Raw genomic sequence first — 14,292 nt, 5'->3', positions numbered from 1 at the left:
TGCCCCAGAGCCAATGCCCTGGGCTCGAGTGGGCGGCACCCGCTTCGGGAGGAGGCCCTGTGGTGGGGTCCCCCGAGAGCTGGGTCCCCCGAGAGCTGGGTCCCCCGAGCTCCCGAGCTCCCGAGGCAGTCGGCGGGGCCTCTCAAACGCCCGGGGCGCCACTGTTGGGTGTGTGATCACATCCAGTGAACGTTTCTGGCCTCCTGGCCAGTAAAGTCGGTAACGAGAATTAGAGCAGGGCTTCGACGCGGCCTGGTAGTGCTCCCACGTGTTTATACTTAGCCCCTCTCGTGGGCGTGGGCCGTGCGGGCGGCACCTGACTACTGGGCGGCTCTTAGCTGAGGCCCCCAGGGAAGCCTGGGCGGCGAGGCAAGTGCGAGCAGAGCTGGGCTCTGTCCTTCCACCTCCCTCCCCTGTTTGTAAGCCTTCCACGGCCTTCTTCATCCCCCCCCCCCCCATCCCAAACGTTTATGGCCACCCTTGGCGTCTTGGGTTCCGGTCCACTGCGGCTCCTCTAATTCGGTTCTCCCCTTGCCTGCCCATCGCCCACCCCCCACCCTGCTTTCCCCTCTTCCTTCCCTGGGTCATGGGCAAGGCCCCTCTGCCGGTGGTTTGCATCCCTGCCACTCGCTGTACCACCACAGGGATGTATTCCTACACTGGCCACGGTTGCTGGAAAATTATAGCCCCTGCTCGGTCAGGCTTCCATTGTTAGCCTCCCCGTATCCCCCAACGTAGCTGTTCCCATGTGGTGCAATTTTTCTCACCAAGTGTTTTCCTCTTCTCTGCCTGTGTTTGCACGGAATGCCATGAATTTGATATAGTGATTGCCTAACACATATACCACATAATAGTATTTTATTTCTTTCTGAAGCACTGTTTGCATGACAAATGAGTTGGTAACATTTGTGCAACTCCTTGCAGCTGTGCAGTTCAATATATAAGGAATGAGCCTTTCAGCATCAATACCGGCCCTGTGTATTCTAAGAGGGTTTGAATCTGACGCTTCAACAAAGTGAACATTCTGACATTTCGCAGAGTTACGGTCTGTTTCATCACAATGGATCCCAGGATGATTTAAAAATATGTACTGAACTGGAGCCGCCCCCTGCAGTGGTCCCCAGTGTGGGCTTTGTCAGCCTGCCTCGTGTTTGGGGACGTGTTTGGGGACGCTGCTGCTGCTACACATACCTAGGGCCAAATGACCGCCCACCCGTCCAGCCTGCTGTCTTCCCTCCAGCCTGGAACCCATCATGTTGGCAGCCGTGGCTTTCTGCCCCCATGTGGTCTACCCTCTGTCTCCATGGGACTCCTACCAGATGCTCAATTTGTCTCTCTGGGTCGAAGGAGCCTTTGGGGTAGTGCCACCACCGTAGCCCGCGTCCCTGCCATGCCCGCCCCCAGGCAGAAGCCTCACCATCTGATTGAGAAAAGTCAATCAGAAAACCCCTCACAAGTCAGTCGTCCTTCTCAAGTCTGGGGCATCTCTGTTTTCCTCCTGAGCGTCCTGTCCGAGTCCTGTTCCTCCATGGATTGACAGTCCCTCTGAGGCCCGCCATCAACATTCTGTGCCAAGACTACTTTACCTCCTTGTTGCTGCTCATGTTCCCCCTGCATGACCACCACATGCTTTCTTCACTGACCCTCATGTTTTCCAGGCCCCGGCTGAGCCGTGGTGCTTCTTTAGTACCCCTGTGTCGTTTTGGGAGCTGCCCAGGAGGCTCTTCCTGGCACGTGCCTCCTTTGCTTTCTGTGTTGAGCAGGGGAACGCATATTTTAAAGAAAAAGGCACCATTGCAAAGTCAGTGGCTGCCCTGCAGGCCCCCCCTCTCCTCACTTTCTTGCGGGTTTTTTAAAGGTGAGCAGCCGGGCTGTGGGCAGTCTTCCTGACTTATTAAAGGCAGAAGTGGAAAAACAAGCTGCAATGTCCAAATATACTTAGTAACCACATCCACGCATTTAGCAGAAGTGAGGGGCCTCCAGGAGGAGGAGGCTCTGGATTCCCAGAGGGCTGCCACGCTGCCTGCCGTCCAGCTGACCTCCCTCTGTCTCAGAAGAGCCTTATAATAACAACAGCCATAAATCTTTTAGTGAGTTCCATTCTCCTTCTTCTCCTGCAAAAAGCCCTGCACACATTTATCAGGTCCTTAAAGATGCAGGGGGACCATGGACTCATCCTTGATCTACCCTCTCACCAGCCTCAAGAATCCCTCTGGGCTTCCTTGGAACCATATCGTGAGTGGCGTCATGCTGTGCGGTGGTGGGGGCACTGGGAGAGTGTGGTTGAAAAGTAGGGGACAAAGCAGGTGCCCTCTAGGCTCAGGTTTTGACTGGGAATGTTCCCAGCACTGCCCAACTTCTGGCTGCCCCATCTCAGTGCTCTGGTGAAGAGGAGAGCCACCTTTCATCTCTCCAGGTAGACGAAGGGGCAAATAGAGTCACAGAGAAATGCCAGAACAGGTATAATGGGCAGTTATGTTGGCTGCTTTTCATAATCGGCTGAAAATATAACAAAACTCTCATTCTTTTGGCCACACTTTGATATCTGTGGGTAAGAGTTCTTTCAGAAGCCTAGAATACATTCCCTGATGTCAATAACGAATTGTGTATGAAGAAAAATGTAATGCTTTCAGAACATTTTCTTTTGGGCTTTGTCCATGATTAGATTATACTAAATTACAGAGTACAGATATCAGGCAATTACTCTTTGCTTTTAACTATTCAATTTCATGGCAAATCCTCATAGCTTGGTAATTATAAAATCATACCGATGCAGTTACTGAGAAAATACCTCATCATCTCCATCTTGTGAAGCTGGGTTCAGGTTGCCCTCTAATTACCCATAGTCCTGTTAAGTGTAAAGTACATCCCAGATGAAGAGGGGGTAATCTGTAACTCTCTGTAATGGCCCAGTTTTCTGGAGAGATTCTTGCAGATTTTGCTGGATAGACCTCAGTAAGATGTGAGGAAGGTGGGTGTCTTCACCTGACTGGTTCCTCTGGGCACTTGCCCCCTCTCCCCTCCTGGCTGGGTCCTGGTCCTGGCCTTGGATAGCTTTAGCCAAGAGTGGATCTCTCTTTACTTCTGTTTTTTTTAAAACATGGTCATTTTGGTCTTGGCTCAGCTCACAGTATCCTCCCAGCCTCCTCCAGTTTTAATTTCTTCCAGCGCTGTGCCCATCCTGTAAGCAATCGAGTCTGCTGTCCTGGAAACTGGAGGAACTCGTCAGAGAAAAAGAATTATTTGAGCCGATTGTGAGAAATTGAACAACGGCAGGAGGAGGAAAAGGAGAGAAGAAAGGAGCCGACACATCTAACCGGGCAGCTGGGGCACTGTGCATACAGATGCAGGTGGCAGCTGGGTCCCTGTTGCAGCTCATTACTGAGCAGCACATCAGAGGCCACTGGGTGAGGGTCACGGACAACCCGGCTACAAGCACTGAGCTTTGAACAGGGCTGTTCTGCAGGACGAACAGCACCCTCCTGCCACCTGGGTACTGTGGCTGCGGAACCAATTCCCATTTTCAGAAATGCAGACTGCCTGGGGTACAACCACCTAGGGGCCTCATTTCCTCCTTGGCACCTATTTCAATGCTGCTATCCAACCCCAGGATCTTAAGGAAAACCTCCCAGCGGGGTGAGGGGTATGGGGGGGCGGGAATCCGAGCAAGCGGAGAGGCAGGGGTGGAGGGAGAGAGGAGCACCCCTCCTCTGGTGGTGGGGGAAGGTAGTCTCAGTGTAGGGACAGACCCCAGCAGAGTGAGGTAAAGACACAAAAGCTGTGTTTTCCACCTAGACAGAGACCGGGAGCATTTTGTTGGCCTGCGTTTTGGAGTGGGTTCCAGATAATGGTGTGAATAGCATGCATGGTGGAACTCTGAAGGGCAAGGAGTCCTGGATCAGTTCTTCCCAACCTTGTACTTTGTAGATTCTCCTGCATTTCTTCCTCCTTGCTCCTCCCCTGCCCTGTGCAGCCCTCTCTCCGTTTATTACAGGGTGCCTTGGCAGCATTTCCCAGGAACCTGCCCCTGCCCTTGAGCTGATCAGTACGTACACAGGAAATCATGTGACTGTGCAGCATGAAGGGTCTGGGTCCCATGTAAGGTTTGGGTGTCCCTCAGGAGCATTCAGAGCACCCCAAAGGAGCATCCTTTCTAAGGGTCAGAGTTATCTTGTCCTGATAACTATGATCTATGGCTAAGCTCTCAAAATGGCTGGGGTGGGTAGAAATGTGAAAGGGGCAGCATGTCTAGTTGCTGGTAACCTATGGATAGAGGGAGCTGTGGTTCCTCTAAGGCCCCAGTTTATAAATAAATGAACATTCATTAATGTAAAATTAAATTAGAATGAAATTTCTCATCCAGTTTTGTTTAGAAGGCAGAAATAAGTGGGTTGGCTGTGGAATTTTGCTGCGGATGCTGGAGCGTCTAGTCACAAGATGATGATAATAATGATAGTGATTTGCTGGTGCCTGTCCCCCGCCCCCCCCCCCCCCCCCCGCCCCAATCTCAGGGCATGCATTTCCACCTTGCTTTTGCAAAGGCTCATTGAGGTTAAAGGGCTAGCTGGAAGTTACTTGGCAAGGGGTTGAGTGCAGAAGACTGACAAGGTCTAGCCCATTAGACCTCGAGCTTGCCAATAAACAGAAAGTAGACCAGGATTCAGGAGACCTGGATTCCAGTCCTTGCTCTGCCACTGACTGGTGTGTGGGCAGAAAATGCTATCTTTCCTCATTGGCACGAATCTTCCAGTTCTGTGGGTCTGACTTAATATTTGAACATAGAATTGATCGAAGGCAGATGTTTTGCTACTGTATGTACCGCCATTTATGGCCAACTCCCTCTGAGCTTAACCCCCCCCCCCCTTTATGGAGTGACTTAAAGCTGACCTTTAAAAATTAAAATATTAAATAAAAAGAGTCATTTCTGTATATTTCCTGCTTTATTTGCTGGAGGGGGGGCTTGCTTGGGAGAGAGTATTTTCCTTCGGAGCCTGGCTGTCGGGCATGCAGATTTTGGGGCCTGCCTCGGTTGGGAAGCGGGCTCTTGGTGTCATCCACCCTTTCCGCCGCCCGCCGGAGGAGCAGGTTGTCACTTGTCTGCTGGGGAAAAGGAGAGGAGGTTTGCAGCTCAGTGACAGCAGTTCCACTTATGAAACTGACTTCTAAACCTGCCTGCTGACCAAAGGGAGAAGGGGCCCGAGGTGGGAGGGGTGGGGGGAGTGGGGGGATTGGTCAGGCATCTGGAAGCTCTGCAGCTAGGTTTCTCTGTAGCCTGGGGCAAGTCATTTAAACTCTGTTCTTCCACCTTGAACACTTTCTCCCCACCTCTCTCCTCCCCTCCTGGAGACTAGAAGTAATCAGTGGCTGTTTATGAGACAAGTCCTAGCTTGACCCAAGTTACTTGGGCAGACCTTGAACTGGGCGAGGGCCAAGTGGAGCTCAGGACTTGCATCTGTAAAACAGATCAAGAAAATGCAGACCTTTGTGGTTGGCCAGTTCCAGAGGTTCCTTTAGAGGAACGGCCCAGCCTTGGTAGTGTTTTGGGAAGGAGTGAACATTTCTGGAGCAGAGGAAGGGTTGGGTGTGTTGTGGTCTGCTCTGCCAGAGGGCATTTGGGAAAGGGGGCTGAGCCTTCAGGGCAGGACCTTGAAATGCCCCTGGCTGGGGAATTGCTCAATGATTAGCTCTCCTCAGAGACGGGTGCCCTTTCCCCAGAAGACAGCTTCATATTCTCAAGTGCAAGGCACAAAAACAAATCGTCATCCGCACACCGTGCTCAGGTGCGCTCCCAGAATATTGACACAGGATGGCTGAGGCCAGGTCCCAGGTGCAGGGCCCTGCCTTCCCGTACCGTTCTGGGGGGTCAGCAGCACCTCACTCAGCAGCTCTTCCAGGGCGGCCCAGTACTTTTCCAGCTGCCTGGAGTTCATCTTCATTCCAATTTCCACAGGAGCAGTCAACTGTGAAATAAGGTAGAGTTAACAAGGAGGAAGAGACGCGGAGAGCGCCATTAACCCCTGGGTGCCTTACAGGTGGCGGGAGGGACTGCTCAGCCTTGGCCCCGCTGTTCCTGATCCTCCTTGGACTTCCAGGCCGGCCAGGGAATTGTGGCACCTCCTCCCCTGCACTCGAGGTCGGGGGCTGGATCCTGGAAGTCGCACAAGACTTGGCTGGGAGGAGGATCCACAAACTTCCCTACTGGGGAAGCTGGGATGGAGGGGAGCAGTGGGCAGGAAATGCCTTGGCTTTTCAGGTGGGAGGAAACTCTCCCTCCCCCTCCTCCTGAATAATGACAGCCAACGCCTGGAGCCTTAGAGCTGGGAGTCCTTCCAGAAGCTTAATGTATAAGAAGCCTCTTAGTAACCCTATGAGGTAGGGACGATTAGGGTCTCCGTTTCACAGATGAGGAAGCTGAGGAAAAAGAGGTAGAGTAACTTGCTCAAAGCCACACAGGTGCTAAGTGGCAGAGGGAAAAGGTGTCATTCCCAGGGGGAATGATTCTAGCCAGCAGGTGAGACTTTCTCTAGCCCTATGGGGACTCAATAGAGACCCCAGAGAAGCGTCAGGAGAGGCTCCCCACCAAGAGAGGTGGGTGTGGCCCAGCGGGGGTGGGGGGAAGGGGATGTGTGCTGACCAATCTTGCTGTCACCCCAGAGCTTCCTGGCTCAGCGATCTTGGTTCCCACGCCAGCCGGCAGACGGGCAGAAGACCGGAGACTCCCTGCCTGTCTGGAGAGCTGTACGCAGGATTTCCCAGGGGCTCCCTGGCGATGGAAAACAGGCTGGGGCCTCCCGAAGGGCCACACGGAGGGAAGGTCACTGTGGGTCCGGCTCCAGCCCGACCCACGCCATCCCCTTCCGTGCTACACTTTTCTCTCCGACATCAGTGTCCTTAAAGTCAGGAGGCTGGACAGAATGATCCAGAAAGGACCTTCTGACCCATGTGTCCTGGTCTAGGCAGCTGGGAACAGCCTCCCCAAGATGTCCCACAGGATGTAACTCGTGCCTTACACTGCCCAGGGTGCCGGCATTGGGCAGCTCCGAGTGAGCTCCCCTTTGCCACCTGAGTGGCAGTTCCTCCTGAGAGCCCAAGGAGCATGTGGGAGAGGAAGGCACACTGCCCTAACCCCATCACCCGGTGTGGTGACAGCCCCGAGGTCCCTCTCTGGGCCGTGATTGGCCTCCCTGTTTGTGGTCACAGGCTGTGACAACCTGCCAGGGTGGAAGGATCCGTGGCCGGTGGCTGGCGGGAGGCGGAAGACCTGGAGTGCAGCTCAGTTTCACCCTGACTACTGTGTGACCTTGGCAAGGCCCTCACTCACTCTACTTATCAGTCTCCCCACCTCCCAGGCCGCTGGGAGTGTCCCCCCCTCAGGTCCAGCAGCGCCTTCCTTCTCCATCCACACTCACCCCTTCTAGGATCTCACCCGGTCCTGGCTTGAAATTCCAGCAAATTGCTGATGCCTCCCACGTGGATGTGTCCAGCCCTAAGCTCTCCTATATCCACCTGCCCGTCCCATGCCTCCACCTGGAGGCATCTTACAGTTCACAGATCTGTCCCACTCGACCTTCCTCCCGCCCTCCTGTGGCCAATCGTAGGGTTAACCGTCTCCATGAGTGGCAAATCCATCCTTCTAGGTCTTCTGGCCCAGAACCTTGAAGTCCATGTTTCTTTTCTTTTTCTTTATAGCCTAAATTCATAGCAAACCCTTAGGGCCTCTAACTCTAAAATATTTCCGGAACCTGACCACTCTGCTCTGCCTCCACCATGACCACCCTGGGCTGTTGGATGCTGCAGCAGCTCCTTAGGGGTCCCCCTAATCCTGCCTTTGCCCTTTCAGGCTGTTCTCAACACAGAAGCTAGCGAGACCTTTTTTTTTCTCCGTAAAGTAGGCTCCATGACCAGCATGGAGCCCAATGTGGGGCTTGAACTCACCACCCTGAGATCAAGACCTGAGCTGAGATCAAGAGTCAGATGCTTAACCGACTGAGCCACCCAGATCAGATGCTCCTGGGGAAACTCTTTTAAAATATAAATCTGATCATGTCCCTTCTCTGCTCCAAAGCCTGCAATGGCTCCCACGTCAGCAGAATGAACGCAAAGTCCAAACAATAGCCTACAGAGTCCACTGTCTGGTCTCACCTCCCACTTTCTCTGACTCCCTCTGCTCCAGCCACTCCAACCTCCTCACTGTTCCTTCCTCACTGTTCCTGGGATGCACCAGGTCTACCCCTGCCTCAGGGCCTTTGCACCGGCTGTTCCTGCTGCCTGGAATGCTCTTCCCCCAGATATTTTTCTGGTTCAGTGCCTCACTGTCTCCAGGCCTCTGTGCTAATGCCATGCACTCATGAAGCCTGCTCTGACCACCCTATTTAAATCACAACTCATCCATCTCCATTCTCTGCTTTACTCTCTTCCATGGCACTACTGGCCACACTGTGAAGGTTGCTTATTTATCCTGTGTGTAGTCTGTTGCCGGTCCTTCTGGTATCTCATTTCCGGTCCCCCACTCGAGTGTGAGCTCCATGAGCTTGGAAGATTTACCTGTTTTGTTCACCACTTTATTCCCAGGGCCCAGAACCATGCTTTGCACTTAGAGCTTGGGAACTATTTGTCGCCTGAATAAGTGAGTTTGTGAAATTAAAGAGGTGCCCTGGACAAACTCAAGGCTCACTCTGACCGCTGCAATCTGTGCTATCCGCACTCAGCACTGACCCGGGGGCTGGAGGCTGACCCTGTAGTTGTCTCCTAGGTTCCTTGCTAGGGGGAGGAACTGGCACCCTCGTCATCTGTCCCCTGAGGATGATAGCTGCCTCCTGACTGGTCTCCTGCCTCCTCTTGTGCTGTCCCGGATCTTTCAAAGTCAGATCAGGTGACTTCCCTGCTTTGAACCCCAGGTGACCTTCCAGACATCTAGCCTGGACACCAGGCCCTGCCAACCTCTTGTTCTCTCCCCGTGCGCCCTGGCCTCGAGGACCTTGCACCTTCAGTGTGCTTCCTGAGCAGGGCCTTTGCACTCACCTTTCCTTCCTTCTGGAATGTTCTTGCTCTAGCTCTTTAGCTCTTTGTATGAGAGGATCCTCTCTTCTGAGAGGCCTTCCCCAACCCCTCCCCCAGCTGAAGGAATGGCCCCGAGCCCCACCCCATCATGCTCTATCCTACCTCCTTATGTGGTGCCTGAAATGGTTCCTTGTCTCATTGTTGGTGTCTGTCTCCCTTTCTTCTAAGATGGAGCTTGTTGCCAGAATCCTAGCATAATCTGTGGCTGGCCGGGGGAGCCATTCCCCAGCGAGGTTTCTCTGCATCACCCCCCTACCTGCTCACCTTGATAACTTGGTTTTCTTCTTCTTCTGTGGGCTCCACAGGGTCCAGAGGCCCCAATTCCTCAGACTTCTTTTGTAAAATCAAGGACTTCTTTTGCCCTTTGTTGCGCTCCTTTTCCTAAGGGCAGAGCACAAAGTCGTACAAAACCAAGGTCTCTCCACTGCCTGTCTGTGCCCAGGGTGCCAAGCAGCCTGGCTTCCCACAGGCCAAAAGAATCCCTCCTCCCCAGGTGCCTCTACACAAGGGGTCCCCCAAGCCCAACAAAGGCTCACAGAACCATCCACCAACAGATCAACACGCAGAAGATTCCATTCCTTTGTCGCTCAAACACTGCACCCAGATTGTTACTGTTAATTAAGTTAAAATGTTGAAAATAATGGTCGCCCTTCATACATATTAAGTGTGGAAATATGTTTTTCTTAGCAGAGAGCCTATAAAAGCAGTGGCAAGACAGCCTAGCCTGCGAGGGCACCATGGGGTGGCCCAGAAACCGAAGTCCCTGGGAGGTGATTTATAAGAGGCGAGACAGGGAGATGAATTATGGTGGAAGGAGTTTGCAGCTTCTTCATAAAAATCCTGGTGCCTGGCAATTATGAGGCGCAAAACCAGAGAGCGGATTAATGCAAAGTGTCCTTTGGTTGCCATTTTGCTAGTTTATGTTCTATCGAGTTTGACTGTTTCTGCCCAGGCCCAAATCTTATGTGGCGTCCTGCTTGCCAGGTCCCAGGCACTGAAATCAGAGGCACCTCAGTCCTTTGGTTGCTTTAATGGTACCCTTGGGATTCAGCTCCAGGCCTTGCCTGAGACATGGTGATTCTAGAGCAATCAGCTGTCTCTTCTGGGGAGGAAGCCAGTGGTGGAGAAAGTGTGTTTAGGGAGCCTGCCGCATCTTTTCTGGATTTCCATGGGTACCCCTGAAGAAGGGGGGCTGGGGCCAGCCTTGGCTCTGCAAAGGACCCGGGCCACTGGGCCTGTGGCAGCCTGCCCCAGACAGAGCCTGTGGGTCCAGAGGCCACGTGACCAACCAGAGAACCGATTCATGTCTCTGTCCCTGTTAGAGCCTTGATCTCAGACTGGAGAGATGTGGAAGACCCATTTCATCATCTCCTTGGGTTAGAGAGAAACGAATGACTGCACAAGATACTCAGAACCCCTTGACATCTAAAGTAAAGGGCACGAGGAGCCAAGTCTGGCGGCCCACTTTTCCGGAGGCCCCACCGCCTGGGTTCTGTTAAGCCTGCCCTGTTTTCTTCTGGGTTCTTAAGTGGCAGCGGCTAGGGTGAGCCTTCCACGAGCAGCATCTTCTTTCCCACTCTGGGCATTTGCTCCCACAGCATCCCCTCCTTCTCTCTGAAGACCCCCAGCTCGGCTCACCCTTCCCCTGTAGGCTTCTGACCCGTGCCAGCCCGTGAAGACCTCGCCCCCCGTGGAGCTCAGCACTCACCATCAGCGGCGCTTGCTGGGCAATTAATCATGTCCTGTCTCGTGCCATCTCCCTTGTTTTCTATCGTTAGTGAATTTTTCAATGTTTGTACCTTGGCTCCTAAGCCTGCTCCTTGAAGACGGAGATTCCTCAGATCTCCTTGTATGCCTGGCCTCTCACCCAGGGTGGCCCTTTGTACTGCAGAGATGCTCAGCAAATGTTTATTGGCTTGTTAATTGAAAATCTCTCCCGAAGGCCAGACAGGGGTGGGAAAAGGTGTCGCTTGTGGGAGCCTCTGTCACTTTTGAGTGGTGTTAGGGAGGAGTGAAGGTAGAAGAGCGGCAGCTGGAGTTTGGGGTGAGCTTGGGTCCAGGTCTTCCATGCTGTCCTCTACATGGCTGGCATAGCTGATTAAATGTGGGCTTATCAAAGGGACACTTGTCCCTTAGACTGAGGCCACCTCAGTGCTAAATAAGGTTCTGAGTCACCTGGGCTACACGGGGGAACCAGGCAGCCTGGGGGATTTCCTACCCGAATCTTCTGGAGCTCACTGTGGGTGAAGATGGGAACGAAGGCTTCTGTCTGGGAGGCCAGCATGGCAGCCACGTGCACCACCAGCAGAGCAGCCACGGCCTTTCGGGACACCATCCTAGGGCTGGACAGTGACAAGAAGCTCTGTCATTGGGTTCAGGGTGCACACCCTGCCTACAGCTGTGACCTGGAGCGAGCCGCCGAGCCTCTCCTGATATGGATAGGCTGCGGGGCTTTACTGGAGCTCAGAGCCCCTTCTGTGCCAGAGCCAGGGGAGGTGAGGGAGCACCCGGGAGAGGCGGCCTGGCCCTGCCACAGGCTGGGTGAGAAGTGTTCTACATGTTGGGCCCCTCTTTGTTATAGGTCAGGTCTTCCAAGGCCAGCAGGGCTCCTGAGGTGGGAAGGACTCCATGTTTCAGAAGAAAGACTAGATTATCCACAGAATTGTGCCCCAGTTGAGCCCTTCTGCTCCCTGGGCTGATTGGGATGACAAAAGAGATGGACCCAGGCTCAGATGACCCTGGCTGTCCCCGAGAGCACCAGATAAAGACTCTGGGTCTGGAGAGAAAGGGGCTGGAAACTTCTCCCCAGATGGAGGCAGAGTCAAATGGAAAGTTCCAGGAGGAAACAGCACCCAAGAGCTGGAAGCAGGGTCTCTACCCCTATGGGGGCCAGCCCTGGGTCTGGAACAAGATTCTCCTGAGCTCCAGCTAGCTGCATATTGGTCTAGAAACAGGGAGTGCATCCTTTCCCTGAGCCCACTCCCTGCACAGCTGAGAATGCCACCAGTGCTGGGGGTGCCTGTGTGCATGCATGGGGCCTCCTGTGTCCCAGGAAGTGGGAATGTCTGGAATGTGGATAGAAAGGTGGGCTGTGGATGGACCCCTGCCGGGGAACAGAAGGGGGTGGTGACCCCAGGAGTACAAAAGCTTAAAAAATAGGCTCAGTTGGGCCGAATTTGGGCCGGTCAGGATGGTCCTGTGGCGGGGGTTGGGGGAGGAGGGTACTGCCCACTGGGTGCCTGTCTCAGTTGATTCCTTACCCTGGTGCACGGAGTCCTCTTCCAAGCCCTGTCCCACACCATCCTTGCCCTCACCTGGGAGCAGGTGCAATCTGGGGAGGGGAGGAGACCTAGACAGTCGAAGGGGACTCATTCAGAGGTGGTAGGGGCTGGAAGTCTGGCCTTCTGAGGCCTGCTGCGCGGCCCTGCACCCCACTCTGCATTACCTCTGCACGCAGAAGGTGGGGAAGGGCATGGCGGGGGTAGCCTGTTGAATACTATTGGAGCACCCACATTCCTGTGGCGAGTGGGCTGCTGAGCACAGGGCCAGGCACCCGAGCAAGGAGGGGAGGCCAGGGGCAGCCCTCCCGTGGCAGGAGTGGGGTGACTAAAAGGTTGCAGAGGAAGAGCTTTGGAGGAGTCAGCTCGGGGCTCCCACAGCCATGGGGCAGCCTGGATTCTGTTAATAGGAGAGGTTCCTGCCCTGGACTAGCATCCAAGCTTCTCATAGGTCCAACCCCAGTTACCCCTGTGGAGAGAATCTTCCAAGGCTGTGGGCTTGCAATCAGCCTCTCCTCTGAGACCCTTCTCCTGGGTCATCTGAAGCCACCTCTACTAAGCACCTCCCTAAGTCACCTCCCTTTGCCTTCTTTCGATCCTTCCGTCCCCATCCTACTTTTTCTCTCCATCTGGCTAATACTCCATGAGAAAGCATATGAGAGCATGACAGCCAAAGCTTCTCATGCCAGCTACATAAGATTTCCTAGTAAGGTCAGAAGACTGCCCTCCCTCTGAAGACCACCTCTTGGGAAGCTAAGACCCTGTCCAGGAGCCCAGGAGGATCTGGAACAGAACAGAGGATGAGCGGAGTGGAGGGCTCCCGATCATGACTCCCCCTCCTGTTCCTGTCCTTCCCTTGTGGAGTCTGTGGGGCCCCGATTTCCCTCCCAGTGGAGATGGATGTGTCACATTTATGGCATCCCATTTCCTTCATGGAGATGCAATAGAGCCCTTTTCATTCTGATGTTCAGATTTAATTCACTTCATAAGAATCAATAAAAACTTTAAATAAAAAAAAAGGCAAAATCCAATTGCTGCTCATTTTCTTGATCCAACTGGCAGTTGGCATGTCACCTACATTCATTTGTGTGCCTGGGAGCTTGGAGTGGGAGAGCTTTTCACTGTACGATGAGATACTGACTTCCTTTTCTATCTCCAGGGATGGGGCTCCAGCCTTCAAACCATCAGCTCTGGATGGGGGGCACCTACCCCCTCCCTCCTCTCCCACAGTAGCACAGGCTCCCTAGGCACCAGCTTAACTGCTAACTTTCCAGAGAGAAGCCTCTGTGCCGAATAGGGTCCTGTGTCCGTGCTGGGCTCTGGCTTGGGTTCCTGGCCTGTAGTCAATGACACCATGCACCCCAGACAGCCTCTCCTTTGCCAGAATTGTACCCACCGCTCCTCCATCCAGCTTCTGTGCCCAGGGAAGTCCTGCTTTTGCTCACACTCTGTGTGGCTTTAACCTGCTCCTCTGGAAATCAGCTCAGCACTTTCAGCCTTAGCCTAGCTAAGTATTTGAAGGTGGCTGAGGGGCATAGATGTGATCTCTGGACTGGGCTGGGCTGGCTCTGGTCACATTACTGTTCTGTCCTGGTTCTTATGCTAACCGCCCCCTCACCCCCTTCTGTGGCTACTCACAGCAGCACGTTGGAGCAGGGCTGGCGGAGTCGGTCTCTGCTGTCCTCTGCTCTCTGGCAGATCTGACCGGTCTTTATATCTGGTGTCTGACTGGTCTGATGGGCCCTCGGGCCCTCCCTTAAGAGCCCGTTAACCTTTGGCCACCCCTTGGGGGCTTTGGGTGGAGAGCCTGGATTCTTGAAGCTCATGGAAACAAGGGGCAGGACCTGCCACACCGTGGACTTCTGGGGCTTTCCTGGAAGGCCTCTGCCTCGGACAACAGTCCAGGTTTGGTGGAGGCCAACTCCCACCCAGATGGCACTTTGTGGGCCACTTA

At 53.8% G+C, this 14,292-nt stretch overlaps 1 protein-coding gene across 3 annotated transcripts; it reads right to left on the bottom strand.

Annotated features, from left to right (window-relative positions):
• Positions 1-4,921: 4,921 nt before the first annotated feature.
• Positions 4,922-14,052, bottom strand: MLN (motilin). Of its 3 annotated transcripts, XM_041770071.1 has the most exons (6): positions 13,977-14,007; positions 12,321-12,409; positions 11,279-11,402; positions 9,325-9,441; positions 5,852-5,960; positions 4,922-5,100 (listed from the first exon to the last, which is right to left on the bottom strand). In XM_041770071.1, the coding sequence occupies exons 3-6, from the start codon at positions 11,393-11,395 to the stop codon at positions 5,090-5,092; spliced, it is 354 nt and encodes a 117-aa protein (XP_041626005.1). In that variant the 5' UTR covers positions 11,396-11,402; positions 12,321-12,409; positions 13,977-14,007; the 3' UTR covers positions 4,922-5,089. The 3 variants fall into 3 exon arrangements, with proteins under 3 accessions (XP_041626005.1, XP_041625999.1, XP_041626012.1); XM_041770065.1 differs by lacking the exon at positions 12,321-12,409 and having other exon boundaries at positions 13,977-14,052; XM_041770078.1 differs by lacking the exon at positions 12,321-12,409 and having other exon boundaries at positions 4,922-5,097; positions 13,977-14,052.
• Between the last annotated feature and the right edge of the window lie 240 nt (positions 14,053-14,292).

The sequence above is a fragment of the Vulpes lagopus genome, chromosome 1 (assembly GCF_018345385.1).
Source record: "Vulpes lagopus strain Blue_001 chromosome 1, ASM1834538v1, whole genome shotgun sequence".
NCBI classification, from domain to species: Eukaryota; Metazoa; Chordata; class Mammalia; order Carnivora; family Canidae; genus Vulpes; species Vulpes lagopus.
Note: the sequence above shows the minus strand (reverse complement) of the source record. Positions and strands in the feature narration are given on the sequence as shown.

Coding starts and splice junctions, on each gene's coding strand:
- MLN (XM_041770065.1), bottom strand. CDS start 11,395: ATGGTGTCCCGAAAGGCCGTGGCTGCTCTGCTGGTGGTGCACGTGGCT. Junction 9,442..11,278: donor GTGAGCTCCAGAAGATTCGG/GTAGGAAATCCC, acceptor CTCTGCCCTTAG/GAAAAGGAGCGCAACAAAGG. Junction 5,961..9,324: donor AAGAAAACCAAGTTATCAAG/GTGAGCAGGTAG, acceptor CTTATTTCACAG/TTGACTGCTCCTGTGGAAAT.